General features: G+C 42.6%; 1 protein-coding gene across 1 annotated transcript in view; it reads right to left on the bottom strand.

Annotated features, from left to right (window-relative positions):
• GARNL3 (GTPase activating Rap/RanGAP domain like 3) overlaps window positions 1-17,013 on the bottom strand; it is a 140,746-nt gene that overhangs the window by 104,006 nt on the left and 19,727 nt on the right. Inside the window, exon 2 of the mRNA XM_003785425.3 lies at window positions 13,539-13,608. Coding sequence (XP_003785473.1) covers window positions 13,539-13,608 — 70 coding nt within the window. The remainder of the gene's footprint in view (window positions 1-13,538; window positions 13,609-17,013) is intronic.

Below are 17,013 nucleotides of genomic sequence, written 5' to 3'. Positions count from 1 at the left end.
TGCTTGAGCTACAGGTGCCAAGCCTGTCTTGGTTTTCTAATTAAAATAGCATCTGCTAGCGGTCCCTGATTCTCAACTTCCCAGTAAAATACCAGCGAAGATTTGCCACAAAAGATGACAATTCATGAGTCTGAAGAGTGACTGATTGTCAGTGCTATGGCCCAAGTATCTTCTCCACTGGCCCAAGTATTGTCTAGTTGGCCAGTGGAAAATGAGACACATATTTGGTGACTGGCTTTGTTGCCTGGAACAAAACAAATCTGGGGTCACTGGAAAGGGTTGAAGGACACTTTCATCTTCCCTCCACCATCTCATTTTGGCTAAGAGGCACTGGGTCTATCTGAAGAGTAACAATGAAACCTTGGGAATCAGCCTCAGACTGCACAGTTCCAGTGTTCTGAGGAGGCCTCACCCATACCAGCACCTCTTTTTCACTCCAAGAAAACACGGGGCAAGAAGAGAGATTCTACTTTGGAGAACACAGTCTCTACAAGCTGAGTGCCACAGGTAGGGAGACAGGCAGGAATGGTAGCAGAGCATCCTGGAGGGACAGTTTTGCCAGCACGCCAAGCAGTAGTTGGGGTGCTTGGGGTGATTTACCTTCTTCATAATCTTCATCTTAGTCTTTGGTCTAGACAGCTGGCATTTTCTCAAGCTTATATAAAGAGCTGAGCAAACATTACTTCAATATGCCTCTTCCAACCAAGTTTCTGTTAGACATAAGTCCAGAGCCACTCAGACCAGCAAAAATTTGAGCAGGAGAGAGCATCCAATCTCACTCCAGCAGAGCTTCACAGCACAAACACCAAATGGATGCTGGAAACTGATCGGGGAGGGTTTTGTTGTTGAAGTTGTCATTATTGTTTTAGCTGGCCTAGGCCCAGTTTGAACCCGCCAGCCTCAGTATATGTGGCTGGCACCCTACACACTGAGCCTCGGGCACTGCCTGATCGGGGAGATTTGTACTATTACCAGCTATCCAGCTGTTTAGTTCAGAGAAGCTACAGTCCCAAATGGACAATGACAGCTGAGTTATACATTCTAGATATTGAAAAACACATGGTCTGAATAGCTTTTTGTTTTTGTTTGAAGACTTTGTAAAAAGGGAGACAACCCCCACTTTGTGCAACCCAAAATAATAGCTATGAAAAATTGTTACCCATGATCCTGAAAACTAAGAAAAGAAGGATACTTCTAGCTAAACTTTATATGAAACCAAAATAAAATTTCAAAATGGTCATTGCTGTCCTTAGGGAGATGGAAGACACAATCTCTTTGCAGTACTGTGTAAACCTTGTGCAACAGAGATAAAAGAGGACCAAAAAATGCAAATGTAGGATTAAATTCTTTAGTGGAGGAGGAAAACAAAATGTTAATTTTAGAAAACTAAAGCAGTAATATCTTCGCTTCAGATGCTAAACACAGAATGAAAAGGAACAAAATAAAATGAAATGAAAGAGAAAGAAAAGACATTCATGGAGGACAGAGAAAAAAGTTTCAAGGAAAAAAAGAACAATAATCAAAGATACAGCAGAAGAAAATATTCATTCTTGACTAAAGGTCTAGGTCTAAGAATCAGAGACATAATGTTTTAGGCAAAATTAATAAAAAGAGAAATGTGTGGGAAAATTATGGGAAACATTTTTTAAAGGCAAAGCAAAGATAAAAGAATCCAAGGAAAAGTCAGGCAGGAAAGGTTACCAAGAAAGGAAAAGAGTTGGAACTGCCTCAGACCTCTCCAGAACACTGAAAGGCAAAGGATAACTGTACTGGATTGAATAGTGTCCCCCACCCCCATCCTCAAAGTTCAGGTCCACCTGGAACCTCAGAACATGACCTTATTTGCAAATGGGGTCTTTGCAGATGTAATTTGTTAAGATTCAATTGGGCCTTTAATCCAATGACTGGTGTCTTTATGAGAGAAACAGAGAGCGATATTCAGACACAGCGATGCAAGGAAGAATGCCAGGCGATGACAGAGGCAGAGACAGGAGGGGTGCAGCTCCAGACCAAAGGACGGCAGGAATTGCTGGCAACCCCAGAACCCGGGAAAGGCAGGGAAGGATTCTCAGGGGGACGATGAGAGCCCTCAGGGGGAAGATGGTCCTGCCACACCTTGATTTCAAACTTCTAGCCCCCAGAACTATAAGAAAATAGTTCTGTTGTTTTCAGATCAAAATTTAGGACATTTTAAGAGAAAAGGACTCAGAAATTTTAAAACCAGCCAAGTTGTTCTTATGGAAGCTATAAATCAAAGATATTCTCAAATATGTAAAGATTACATCATGTATCATCTAAAAAACTAACTCGAAACTCCAAATGCCTGCAACCATTGCTATTTACTGTCATTCTGGCTGTCATTCTGGAGGTCACAGCCAATTACAAATGAAGAAGAAAAAAGAGGTTTGGATATGAGAAGATAAAGTTGTTTGTGGAAGAATATCTGTACCTTTAAAACATTACACTTTGTTTTTAAGTAAAGAAGCACAATAAAATATATAAACCTATTTTGTATATAAATTTAATCACTAAGGGGACACATACGGAATCTTTAATAGAGATTATTGTTATCTGTTGGTGGTAGGATTACAGATGAATTTAATTTTCCTCTCTGCTTCTCAGTATATTTCAAATTTTGTATAATGAGTGGTATTCCTTTCATTATCATAAAAGTATATTAAAAAGCATATCAGCATGCACACGTACGTATATACACACCCAAAGACTAGGAAGTAATACAAGGAATTTAAGAGAAAAAGAAGAATGTATCAGACACCAGATTTTTAGCAAAACTGATCTTCTAGCTCATTTGTGGACATCTGGCAGTGGGATAAGTGCTGCCGGGGGGTATACTAAGAACAGAACCATGATTCCTGCCTACTAGGAAAGGTAAGAAATGCCTGCAAATAATCACGGTGTAAAAGCTAACCGGTACCATAGAGAAACTCAGAAAACTGTAGGGTTCTAAAGAGTGAAGGATGACTTTCCCACAGGCTGTGTGGAAGAACAGACTTGGCAGAGGCATACCTTAAGAGAACATTCTGGAAGGACAGGAAGGTATGAGGGAGTCCCAGAGGCCCCGGCAAGGTAACAGTCGGGTAAAGACCTGGTTACTAGATTATGGGCTAAGTGAGCACAGGGATGGGCAAGACTGCAGAAAGCCCTGAGTGTCGAGCTAATGAGCACCTACTTGATTCCACGAGCAAAAGAGAGACGCGGCTGGGGCCCCCCCCCCCACCACCTGAGCTGGCAGGTTCCAATCCAGCCAGGGCCCGCCAAACAGCAATGACGGCTGCAACCAAAAAATAGCTGGGCGTTGTGGCGGGTGCCTGTTTTCCCAGCTACTTGGGAGGTGGAGGCAGGAGAATTGCTTGAGCCCAGGAGTTGGAGGTTGCTGTGAGCTGTGATGCTACAGCTCTCTACCCAGGTGACAGCTTGAGGCTCTGTCTCAAAAAAAAAAGGACGCCACAGTTTGCTGTCCTTGTTAGTTATTTGTTTGAAAGCATAAGGATCATGTTGCCAGCGCTTTACATGAGGGCAAGTCCTCTTTACAGTGGCAATCCCCAACCTTCCTGGCACCAGGGACTGGTTTCATGGAAGACATTTTTTCCACGGACGGGGTGGGGGGGGGATTAGATTCCCATAAGGAACATGCAACCTAGATCCCTTGTATGCACTCCTGTGAGAATTTAATGCCACCACTGATGTGACAGGAGGCAGAGGTGATGCAAGTGATAAGGAGTGGCTATAAATACAGATGAAGTTTCACTCACTCACCCCCTCCCCCCCGCCCAGTTCCTAACAGGCCATGGACTGGTACCAGGGAACGCAGCTGTACGGCATCAAAAAAAATCAAAGCTCTCAGACTCAAGTTAATTGCTTCTGAGGATATAGACAAACTAGATACAACCTTATCAAGAATTTGTCAAACGGAATCTTTGAGAAGTCAGAGAGAGCAACAGAATGTGCTAGAAGCTCAGGGAAAGAGGAAATGACCCTAATATCACGGGGAAAAAGGAGTAAGCACATCGAAGCAAACTTTCCTATTGTTTCATTTGCATTTCTTCAAGGGACTAAAATACAAATTTTGTAAGGAATTAAAAGTCACTTTCAAAATGGAACTTATAAAAAAATGCATGCTCCTCAGCCCACTCTAGAGATATCAAATCAGAATGCGAATTTTAAATAAACTGCTTAGTGATTTTGAAGCATAATAAAGCTGGAGGGGCATTGGAGCAGCCTCTAACCACAGAAAGACCATGGAATTTTCAAGTAAATAGTGTGGATAAAGTTGGGGGGTGCAGGGAAGCCAGTTGTGTCACCTTAGATGATTTCATGAACCTCTCGGAATCTCAGTTACCTCATCTGTAAAATAGGGGTGCTAACAGTATCAACACCTCATTAGGTAGTTGTGAAATTTAGTTATGGATCTAAAGCACTCGAAAGGCTGTCTGACACTGGCTATGTGCACTGATGTGAACAAAGAGCAACCTGGCCCTGAAATCTATTTAGACTACAGAACCAATAGGATTTGGTAAGAGACTGGGACATGGGCTATGGGTGATTTCCTGGCTTGTGGAATTAGCAACCAGAAGGGAGGCAGTACCGTTCTCTCAGAGGTTTGCGGGTGGCAAGAGGGAAAAGGGTGAGTTCAGTTGTAGGCAAGCTGTGGTTGAGCAACCTATGGGCCCTCCCAGTGGAGAGACCCAGTTGGCATTTGGGCACATGGGGCCATGAACAGAAACCTGGACTGATGCCGGGCATGGAGGCTCACCTCTGTAATCCTAGCACTCTTGGAGGCCAAGGTGGGAGGATTGTTTGAGCTCAGGAGTTCAAGACTTAATTGAGCAAGAGTGAGACCCCATCTCCACATTAAAAAATAAGAAAATCCAGCCAGGTGTTGAGGTGTCCCTGTAGCCTGAGCTACTTGGGTGTTTGAGGCAAGAGGATCCTTGGAGCCAGAATGCTGAGGTTGAGTTCTACTCAGGGAATAGAGTAAGACTCTGTCTCCTCAACAACAACAACAAAGAAATCTGGACTGAATACTTGGATCTGTGAGCCATCAGTTTAAAGGCAGAGACTGGAGCCACGAGGGTTGGTAAGATCACTCAGAAAGAGCATGAGGAGGGAAGACAGAGCCCGAGGCAGGACCTGGAGGGGCACCAGCATGTAAGAGCCAGACGAAAGAGCACGAGTTGCTAAAGGAAGCTAAGAAGGTAAAGCTGGGAGAAAAGCCACGTGAGGCGATGCCAAGGAGAGGAAGGGAAACTTTCAAGAAGGCCCGAGGCCAGGTGGTCACGTGTGATGGAGAATGAATTGAGGAGTGCCAAATGGATTTGGTGGCATGAAGGTCTTTGGTGACCTTGGCAAGAGCAGTTTTAGTGGCATGCAAGAAGGGGAAGCATCAAAAAGAGAAATCTGGAAGAGAAACAAAGTGTGGAACCATCACAGGGAGCAAAAAGGGAATTTAGAGAACAGCTGAAATGTACTCCCAAAGTAATTAAAAAGCCTTCACATCTACTGTGCACACGCAGCTTGAGATTATGTTTTTAAAGACTGCAACATAGTGATAACTGCAACGGACCAATTAAAAAGCAGAGGCCAAAAAGCGTACAATTCTTTTCTGACACATAAAGGCACCCAAAGCAACTACTTTAATTAAATGGGTAAAATAGTTCAATATAAAAATATTACCGGTGGCTCAATGGTAACAGTGATGGTGTGACACCATAAGCCCTTTTTGGTAAGTCAATCACAGCAGGATATGCTGGATTTTTTTTGCATGACTTTCTCTAAATTCAATTAGTGGAATAAAAAGGAAGCAAATTTCAGAACCCACAGATATTCCCCTCGCTGATAAACAGGGTGAAAAGCTGCTCCAACCCACGGAAGGGGTGTGCATCCTCAGAAAATAGGAACTTGCCCGGAGACAGGAGAAACCTGAAACACCATGGTCTCTCTCAAGGGCACCAACAGAGACTTTGATGAAACCTCAGTGCTCTCAGATCCTGCAGTCCCAGGGAAATTTGTCCCACGTTGCCTGCCAGGGGGCACTTAATAAAGTGGACTAGGCTAGACTTTCTTCTGAGGGCCTACAAAGAGAGCTCTTAATGTCCACAGCCCATGTGGTGAAAGGTTGGCAAAAAGATAAAATTCCTTTTCATCTTAGCAGCCCCTGAAGAAGTAAAAGAGTGATTTTAAAACTCTAGGCATATTCGTGGCACATTGTCAAATGCTACAGTTCTGATGGAAGACCTGCATGAATTCTGAAGAAATCATAGGTTCTTAAAAAGCAACTTTCAGAAAGCTGGAAATACTTTCTATTCATCAGAATAATACACAACAGTATGTAACATTACACATTTTAATCGAGTTTAAAATTAAGTTTTGCTAAAGTGATGATATAACACATATTGCTGAACCAGGCTTTGCTGATCTGAAAGGTGAGTCGGGCATGACAAGACCCGGTGTGGGGCAGAGAATGCTCTGGTCCTAGTGAGATGTGTGAGGCAAAGGCTGTCATCGAACAGTCACAGGAAAGCTGCTGTGTTTAAAGGCACACATGAGAGTGTTGCTCCTGAGTATACGAGGCCAGAATAGAAATGGAAATCTGTTCTCCTTGATTTCCTGTGCTGAAGAATTAACTAAATAAACAAGGTGCTCACTGTCTGTATCTTTGGTTATGCAAAAAATAAAACAGCTATACATAGATCAAGATTTGAAAGTGTTTTTATAATATGTCAGTGTAGTATACCCCACCAGCTGGAGACCACTGGAGTCACAGAACAAAGACTCCCCTCCCCCTGCACATCAGAGAAGGTGTAGGAGCTTGAGCCCGTGCGTGGCGCTGAGGCCTCTGCAGAGCAGGGTGTGGCACAGGGCACGAGGATCGCTCTGAGGAGGAAGGGCTCCACAGCACAGGAGGGAGGCTGCTGGCCTTTAGGAAGAAGCAAGCAACCCAGAACCCAGACGGAGGGAGTGGGGGCGTCTGTAGCTCTAGTTTTGAAGCTGGAAAGAATGCTAATGCCAAATATCATTGAGATGGCTTGTCCCCAGGTGAATTTTGTCTGGAACAACCTGGAGGATTTGTCTGGTATTCTCATTCCAGCGTATGTTCAGCTGGTTGATTTGTTAGAGTTTTGTGCCCCAGCTATGCATGTCACTAACACAGCGCTCGGAGCTCAAGATGGTCACCAAATGGCTGGTCAGGTGGTGCTAATTCTCCCCAAGTTTTCTTGATCCTAGGCAAATAGGTCATAAAATCACAATGTATCAAAAAGTAGGGTAGGGAGGAAACCAGACAGAAGGATTAAGCTGTTAAGGGGTGGACATAGAAATACTTTGGTGTTAATGCTCTATCTTATTTTTTAAAAAGGATTTAAAGCAGCTTATTGAAATATATCTTACTCAAAACATAAAATTAGATACAGAGCACACTCAGAACGAGGAGGTAAAATCAGGGGTAGGTAAATAAACCAAAAATAGGAGAGTAAGATTAGGTTGGACATTAAGTCTTTGAAAGCAAAGCCATAAACAGGGTTCTGAGCTTCTTAGGAGCCAATGTGAAAATGAAAAGTCCTTTCATTTAGGATTCCCACTGCCTATAAGGTTAACAACACACCAGCTTCTTGAGAGAAGCAGACTACTTTTTGGTCCCATAGGAAAAATCTTTATCATAGGTCCTTTTCAAGGAGACACTGTGAGAATGACAGAAAAATCCTTTGCTGTGTCCTGCAAGAGACACGCCACCATCCATCTGGCTATTTTCCACTCTGGCCCTCAATGCAAGTAAAAGGCACAATGCCAAGGCACAAATCAAAAAACCAAGTCTAGGAGGGACCAAGAAAGGTAGGCCAAGTGTTTGTAGCTATCTTATTATAGTTGGCCTTGATCTACGAATTAAATTTAAACCATTTAAGGCGTGGTCATCTCTTTGGATAACTCCTTATGAACATTCTTCTTAACAGCATGCTTTTGTTAAGATTTGGATCGGAAACGGTTTGAAATTACATGTTCGAATGAAAACCCAAAGCAAAGCTACAATATGCTGTTGATTAAGGGCAGTGGTGTCTGCGTTCACAAGCAGCCTAATTCTCTCAGAAAACACTCTGGAAGCAGCAGGCCTTTAAGAGCAGGGGCTTGTGGACCAAGAGGTTAAGGGCAGGGGCTCTTTGAGTCAGACAGACCTAGGTTAAATGTCACTCTTGCCCCTTCCCAGCTGTAGGACCTCCCTGATATCATCAGTTAAATGAGAATCTATTCAATATCCATGAATGTCTTCTGAGCATCCGCTGTGTGGGGCCTAATCCAATAACGCCCGCCTCGTATGGTTGTTTGGGAGGATTAAATAAGTCAAAGCATCTAATGTGTTCCGCACAGTGACTATCACATGGGAAGCACTCAGTAAATGTTAAACCCAATGATAATAATAACCATCATAAAAGATTTCCGATCCCTCTTTAATGCATAAATAAGTACACGATTAAGGTGTCAAAGTTCTATATCACAGAAAATGGCTACCATAATTTTAGCCTAAATAAGTTTCAAAGTCACCATTACCAATCCCCCACCAAGGCAGTAAAAATGTCACAACAGTACCACCCATAGTTTTAAACCACGTTAACTCGCCAGTGAATGCTCGAAGATAAATGTTGCGTCTCAAGGCATCTAAAAGATCTTATGCTATATAAGATGTAGGTATAAGCCAGTTAAGTATTTTTTTTTTTGAGACAGAGCCTCAAGCTGTCCCCCTGAGTAGAGTGCCGTGGCATTACAGCTCACAGCAACCTCCAACTCCTGGGCTCAAGCGAGTCTCCTGCCTCCGCCTCCCAAGTAGCTGGGACCACAGGTGCCCGCCACAATGCCTGGCTATTTTTTGGTTGCAGCTGTCATTGTTGTTTGGTGGCCCAGGGCTGGATTCAAACCCGCCACCTTAGGTGTATGTGGCTGGCGCCTTAGCCACTTGAGCCACAGGCACTGAGCCAAGCCAGTTAAGTATTAAAGAACATCTGTCAAATTATGATTTTTGCTGTAGAATGCTGAAGTTTTTTTTTTTTTTTTTCCTTTTTGAGACAGAGTCTCACTATGTCATCCTTGGTAGAGTGCTGCGATGTCACAACTCACAGCAACCTCAAACTCTTGGGCTTAAGTGATTCTCTTGCCTCAGTCTCCCAAGTAGCTGGGACTACAGGCGCCTGCCACAGCATCTGGCTATTTTTCTGCTGTGGTTGTCACTATTGTTTAGCAGGCCTGGGCTAGGTTCGAACCTGCCAGCCCTGGTGTATGTGGCCGATGCCTTAACCACTGAGCTATGGGAGCCAAGCCGAATGCTGAAGTCTTGACGTTTGGATCCTATTTCTAAAGGAAATATGTTGGTACTTTCACTAATTCCCCAAGTTGGTAATACTACATAGAATATAATTTCTTCCATCAAATGACTCTGACAATAAGAAGCCTGAATAGAGGACAAATCTGCCCTGTGTTTGGGATGCTGGACAGGCAGCTAAATCACTTGTTAGCAAAGCACCATTCTTCTGCACAGTGGTCCCACAGGCATGATTCAAATTCATGCCTGGGCAAAACACAAATTACTATATATCAAGAGTCTCTAAACGGTTAAAATCTGCAGATGCCAAGCAAGTTCACTGTCAACCATACTCTTGATAGTTATTAGATAGCCCAGCCTTTGAGGCCACCCTGAGGTCAGGACAACCAAATGCTGCTTTCTGCACAGGGAGACCCTGATACACTTCCTTCTCATACAGAAAGGGAGTATGTGTATGCAGCTCAACTAAATACAGTTTCGAGTCATTAAGATGCAATTTTTTTAAAAGGAATGGACAATATACTGCCTTGTTTTATTCTGATTTGAAATTACCTGCAGCTTGTGACTTCCCCAGAAGTATCAAGACGTGGGTTGCCTGAAGGGCAGCAGCTGGGCTGGTGAGGGGAGAGGTCTATTTGGTGCCCGCACTATTTATCATTTATACCACAGCAGTTTCCTATCCATCAAGTCAAAGGCCAAGAAAAGATCAATAAAAGCTACAAACAATCTCATGCTTCTCCTGACAGATTTCAATATAAAGTGCTGAGGAATAGCTGATGATGTAATGGCCGTGCCTTGCCTAGAATGCTGCCCTGAGAGACCAGACCTGCGATTCATCAGGAAGAAAAATGGCACAACCTTTAGCTGAAATGCAGGCGAGGTAATGAGTCTAGCAATATGGGGTGGGGGGATCAAAAAGGCTTGCTTTCTCTTTCCTTTATTTATTTTTGATAGGTCAGGCTGCTCTCTAATTTCAACCAAATTAGATCATTCCTTAGATCAATAGTTACTAAGTAACTAATGCTTGCTAAACCTTATGCTTGGTAGTAGGGATACAATGGCAAATAAACATCCATTATTCGTATTTTTAGGATGCTCATAATCTATATCTTTATTTATAGGATTAAAAAAAGTGCCAGAGATGAGAGTCCATCAGCAGAGGAAGAAATTTTTCCTAGGTGCTTTTAATTTGAGCTTTTAAGAATTAAGACTTTTTTTCTTGAGATAGGGTCTTGCTCCGTTGCCCTGGCTAGAGTGCAGTGGCATCCATCATAGCTCACAGCTCCTACACACAAGTGATCCTCCTGCCTTCTGCCTCAGACTCCCAATAGCTGGGACTAGAGGCATGCGCCACCACACTCAGCTTATATGATGAAGGATGGCTCAGAAACTGTCCCACAGGTCAAAATAGACCTGGGCGTCCATGTTCTCACTCCCCAAATTTATACATGTACCAGATGAAAATCTTCAGAACAAAGCCCCTGGGGAGAGGGAGGGAGATTGGTGGGGTCACCTCTATGGTTTATCTTACAAGGGTACAAGTGAATCTTTCTAAAAGCAGAGTATGAACGTTTTAACTCAATAGCTAAGAAAATGACATGAAGGTTATGTTAACCAGTTTGATGAGAGTGTTTCAAAATGTGTATGAAAATAGCACACTGTACCCCATGATTGCATTAATGTACACAGTTATGCTATAAGAAATAAAAAATAAAATAAAAAAGAACTAAGCCCCTAAATCTGCTCTCATACTGATATAAATGGCCATGCTTAGCTCTTCACAGGACTTATAGCTAATTCATTTGAAGTCCAGAGAAGTTTATGCTGAAATTTCAATTTCATATAATTCTGGGTTTTCTTCTGCAAAGTTTGAGTTCCAGGATGCCCAACAATTACTGAGTTCTTAACAATTTTCACCATATCAGGTTTAAGAAAAGTTCAACTCACTTTCTCATGAAATATTTTCATGAATATTATTTAACTGGTTTGTAATTTATAAGTCTGTTCAGAGGTAAGAAGCATCACCTTCCTTTCAAATCACTGGAGTCAGTGTTTCAAGAGATCATCGGATAGCAAAAGCATACATATACCATCATGGCTCCAGAGGAAAAGCTTGAACAAGTGAGCCGCTGTGTCAGGCCAGGGTAACTGCTGGGATGCTCAAGGCAGGGGTTCTTCAAGTGCAGTCCTGAGACTAGCAACACTGACATCAATCTGAGAACTTTCTAGAAACACAAATTGCAGGTTAACCTGAGACCCACTGAATTTGAAACATGGGGGCTGAAGCCTAGCAATCTGTGTTTTAATCAGCCCTCCAGAGTATTCTGATGCCTTCTTAGGTTTGAGAACCACTGCTTTCAAGTACCTTTCCATGCAGTTATTCTGTGATTCCCAGAGTCTATCCTTCACATTCATGTTCTCTCCAGTAAATGCCACTCGCTGTTTATAAGAGCTCTGTGTCATCTACTAGGCCAAGTTCAAAGTCTTTACCTGACAGTTAAGATTCTACTTTTACTATGTAATTTTTCTTTTACTACTATAGCTAGTTTACATAAACTGTGCTTGTGTGTTAACTCCTTTATGTATATCATTTTGTCCTCATAACAATGCTATGAGGTAAACGATGTTAATATCCCCATTTTATAGATGAGAAAACTAAGGCCAAAAGAAATCCAATATCATATAACTAGTCAACGATGAAAAAAGAATGACTTCAGAGCACAAATTCTTAAAGCCCCACTGAGGTTCAGAGAAGTTAAGTAACTTGACTGGTCACAGAGAGGAGTGGAGCTGGAACCCGAACCAGGACTGCCTGAGCCCAAAGCCTGCTTGCTTTGTAACCACTGAGCTCTGCTAGCCAGAACCATTTGCTCACTGCTTTGGAATACATTGTTGCCAGGATCCGTGCTGTTGGCCCAAACCTCCTGTCTACCCTCTTTGCCACCACATCCCCATGCCAGTTCCTTGAGCTCTCTGGCCAGAATGGGTTGCTCCTTCCCTTCTCTAAATCTTCACTTGTTCTACTTGTCTCTCTCACACAATGTTTACCAGTTCCCACTCTGAATTATAACTATGCACCTGCTCTTTCAGGAGAAGCAGAGGTCTGAGTGGCTGGTGACACCAGTGACTGACAATATAGGTCTTAATTGAGTTAATTAATCTGTCTCTTGTCTAACTAAATTCGTTCTTTAGATGCTTTTACATATCTTATCTGCACAGCAGGACAGTAAGCTTTTTAAGAATAAGGACTAAATCTTTCACTTATATACCCAGCTCTAGGCCAGGTAACTAGCCAAATATGTAATATATGCTTGAATTCAAGTAGATTGCCACTGGTACACAACTCTGGTATAAATTTTTCTACTACTTAAACTCTTTAAGAATGTAGCTTACATTAATAAGGGAAACTGGGTACTAAACAAATAAATACAAGTAATTCTTTTTTTTATAAATATATAGAAATTGTAGACTTAATGCTATTAATAGCGTTAAATAATAATCAATAGAATTTTATGAGCACATTTTCCTGAAAATTTGTTCAAATTTCCATGCAACTAGAACCCCCCCACATTCTATCTTCAAAAAAATTCAGGCTATTATATGCTTTCATTATGTCGCTTTTAAAATGAAAACATACTATTTTTAAAAATTCTGCCACAAATCTCAATGTTTCTCATTAAGGAAAATGTGGATATTTTCAATTCCAGATATCTATCATCTATTATAGTTATTATCTAGTCCAATCAATATGCTTTTAACAGGAAAAAAAATCTCATAAATATTCTAACTCCTATCACATACCCAGAAAGCAAAGGCATAGAAAATAAGAATATATATTTCAGTAATATTTAAACCTCGAAAACTAGAGTTATAAACTTTTAGGAAAAAGATCATATAAAAACCAAATGCTACCTTTCTGAGTTCATAAATTATTTTGTTTAATTACATACACCACTAACAGAGAAAAATACCCAGTCACACATATTTTTAACAAACTGGAAGACACAAGATTAAAAGTACGTAACAATAAAAACAAATAGCTAAAGATGATCAAATTATCATAACCTTTCAATAGGTATTTCTTTCATTCCAGTCCTCATGCTATAACCCACATGGTCTAACAGTAAATATTCAACATAAGATCCGATGAGCCTGATGATCGTCTCTAAATCTAAATCAATGTACTACCACTGAACAGACAGCATAAACTTACCAGCTCCACAGATCCATAATGTTTCCTACTGAAATCCCCACGTCTACAGCCTAGGTCTTCCGAGACAGAGCTGGAACAAAAATGCTTCATCAGTATTATACATAGCGATCTGGCCACAAACCTTCTGCAAAAATCGACTACCATTTGCAAAAAGGGCTGTTCTGGCACAGGCTTGCAGTGCCCGGGCTCCTCACTGCAGGGGAGCCTCCTTGCAATAGACTCGGTCCCCAGCAGCCATTGCAGAGCCCGGCTTTCACAGAGCCCTCAGCAAAAAGCAAAACGCCAGAGTCATCCCTGGAAGTCTAGGCAGTGATTGAATTACAAATATTTAGTCATTTGGATCGATTGAAATTTCCAAGGCTACTTGTGGTTTATAATTTCATTTCTTTATAACCAAAGGGGATAGAAGCCCTGCAGTAAACTTGAGGCAAGGGGCAGAGCTGCTGAACCAGATCTTGCAAAGATCTTTCGTTTAAGACTCTTTGTCCCAAATATGCAACAAAAAAATAATGCTGGATTTTAGAAAGGAAAAAGAAACTTCACAATCCTGGTAGATCCTCCACCCCCGCAAACCCCTTCTTATTTTAAGATTTTTATGTGGCAATAGGAAAAAAAGACCAGGACTAACAGAAAATCTAAAAATCTAATGTCCAAGTATATTTAGTTTTTTCTATAGCAGCAGCTAATACTTCCCACCTTCCCCACCCCCAAAAGGCTTCAATCAAGATCAAAAAAATCACATGCGCTGTTGAAGAGCAATTAAAACAAGGGCAAAATCATTACTGCATTTGCATCCTGAATGCATAGTAACATGCTCACAAGGCTAGTTAGTATATTTAGGACCCCAAGCAGTACTCGTGAAACCACCAGAGACCCACAGAATACAAACAGTTTTAGTAACTTTGGCTCTAATATGTCATGCAAATAACCCTAATAAAACATAGAAAATAGAATTACATAGGAATTACATGTTTAATATATTCAAAATATTTGGGATATAACATGCAAAGAAAGGTGCATTTAGTACCTTTTCATCCTTCCTTAAAAGGGTAGGCTACATTTTCTAAATTACAGCCCTCCTGGCACATTCAGGAGACTGACTCTGATGTTTAGCAACCACAGAACTGACTCTCTGCCAGGACACTGTTTGACAGGCTCCAAGAAAGACAGCATGAGAGAAACGAGATTAGAGAGTCTAATGGTATTCTGCTTCCACCATTTCACAGAGATGGCTGAATTAATCTTATATGAGGAATTTAACCTTTTGTAGTCCTCTCTCCCTGAGCTGAAAATGGGCAACAAATCCATGCACGCCATCCGAAGGGTGGCCTGGATATAACCCAGGCTACTTTCCTGCTTCTTATGACATGATTTTTTATCCATAAATCACTGAAAGAGAATATAAAACTTCCCTCCCTGGTCTCTTCTAGTCTGTGTTAAATATGTCCGCTATGCCCATTTTCTTAGCTCATTTTGAAAAGCCTCCTGGAAGAGATATCACCCCTACATCAGTTACTGAGGGCTCTGGTAAGATGGCTGCCCATGTGTTTGGGCAGAGATCAGGTACAGAGCTGACGCCCAGCGGCTATTACCTGAATGCTGGTCTATCCAGATCTCAGCCCACTAAGAAGCCCAGCAGCTTCTAAACACAAATGGCTGACAACCCGAAGAGAGAGGATGTGGGGGTCTAGGACTCCCTTGCACCACCATCAGCACCAATAAAGGGGTTCTAAAATACAGTGCCACCTCCCTAACTTTGCCAACAGCCAGAAAAAAACACACAAAAAATGACAACCCCACATCCTGGATCCATCATCTCCCTTAGATGCCTTGCAGAGAGAAAACAGCATCCCAAGAAGTGAGCCAGGGAATCCTGAGAGAAGGCGTGCTGTTCGCTGCCCTGGAACCCTGAGAGAAGGCCTGCTGTCCACCACCCTGGAGCCCTGAGAGAAGGCCTGCTATCTGCTGCCCTGGAGCTCTAATTACATATTGGCCAACGCATTGCAGAGACAGTGCTTGTGAGTGCTGGATGCTGTGGATGCACTATATGGCATTAACAAGCCCTCCCCATTTCTCCCTCTCTCTCCAGGCTTTCTGGCCCCTAGGTGCCCAGCAACAGGGTTATTAGTAAAGGAAGTCATCCATAGCTTGACGAGGACCGTTGTCCTCCTAGGCCTTATTGTCTGGCCCACTGCCAGGCATAAATAGACATGGAGTAAACACTTGTTGCATTAACGACAGTATCTGTACGTCTTTTGGATCATGCTAGCTGATGCCAGAGAGCTCCATCCCCCCAACACTCCTCCCCACCAAAGTACAAAGGCTGTCTGTCTGAGTCATCCTCCTCAAAGAACCATGGTCTTTATTCCCTCAGTCTAGACAGCGCTGGCCCGTGAGGCAGATACTCCTAGGTATATAGCAAATGTGCTCTCCTTCACTCCTAGTCTTACCACTTTGGACTGCATCTCCTAGTCCGTCTTGCAGTATGTGTGACCATGCAACTGAGCTCTGGCTGGGAAAATATGGACACAAATTATGTGCATTGCTTCCAGGCGCATCTCCTGGGAGGCACTTGATCTCCTGCCCTCAGGCCAGCTGCAGGCAGGACTCTAGGGACCTGCGAGAGGGCAGAACTTCAAGATGGAAGAAGCCATGTCTCTGAATGACCAGACGGAAGGCCACACACACCCCCAGGGACAGATGCATTAGAATATGATGTAAGCAAGGAATAACATTGAGCTCTGTCAACCTGGCAGAATTTGGGTTACCTGTTCAAGCCTCTGTGCACTAATACAGAGCTAATACTGAGCTTATACAGAAGCAGGTGTCTTGCAGTGCGGTACACACAGCAACTCCCTGAAATATGCAGGACAGGCTTAGTGAGCAGGCAGCAGCCAGTGAGGAAACTGATCTCAGAGGCTGGAAACATGGAGATCTGTGCTATACATTAGCAAAAGATTTGGTTAACACTTAAACCTAAGGTCATTTAGAAGGTGGACCAGGTACCTTCCAAGCCTGTGGCTCTGGGGGAAGTGGCTAGAAAGAACCAGAGTGAAGTTATGCATTGGCTTAGCAAGTTCTCTACAAGGAAGAGATGAACCCAGGAAAGAACTGAACGGGTTTCAAGCAAAGCTAGAGGGGAACAGAGAGAGTCCAGAGACCAACGGCCTCATGGGCCTAAGCAACTGCTCTGTTCCTGGACCCCAGGCTGGTGCTCTGGTCAATGAAATGCACTAGAATTGAGGGGGACCACTTCCAAGCTAAGCCCTTGAAACTTCCCTGAGCAATCAGTGCTTGGTCTCTTTCCTCATCCACCAGCTGAATAGAGAGGACTCTTAATACCAAGAGGGGTGAAGGCACATGAAGGAGCCTTGGTCTTACATGACCACCTAGAAGATTCCAACTAGGATTAGCCTTGCTGGGCTCTAAGATGAATAGAAATGGAAATAACTTTTGTTGTCTTGAGTCACTAAGA

Source organism: Otolemur garnettii, unplaced genomic scaffold (genome assembly GCF_000181295.1).
Source record: "Otolemur garnettii isolate 467f Iridium unplaced genomic scaffold, OtoGar3 scaffold00014, whole genome shotgun sequence".
Classification (NCBI taxonomy): domain Eukaryota; kingdom Metazoa; phylum Chordata; class Mammalia; order Primates; family Galagidae; genus Otolemur; species Otolemur garnettii.
This window is presented reverse-complemented; position numbering and strand designations above follow the sequence as displayed.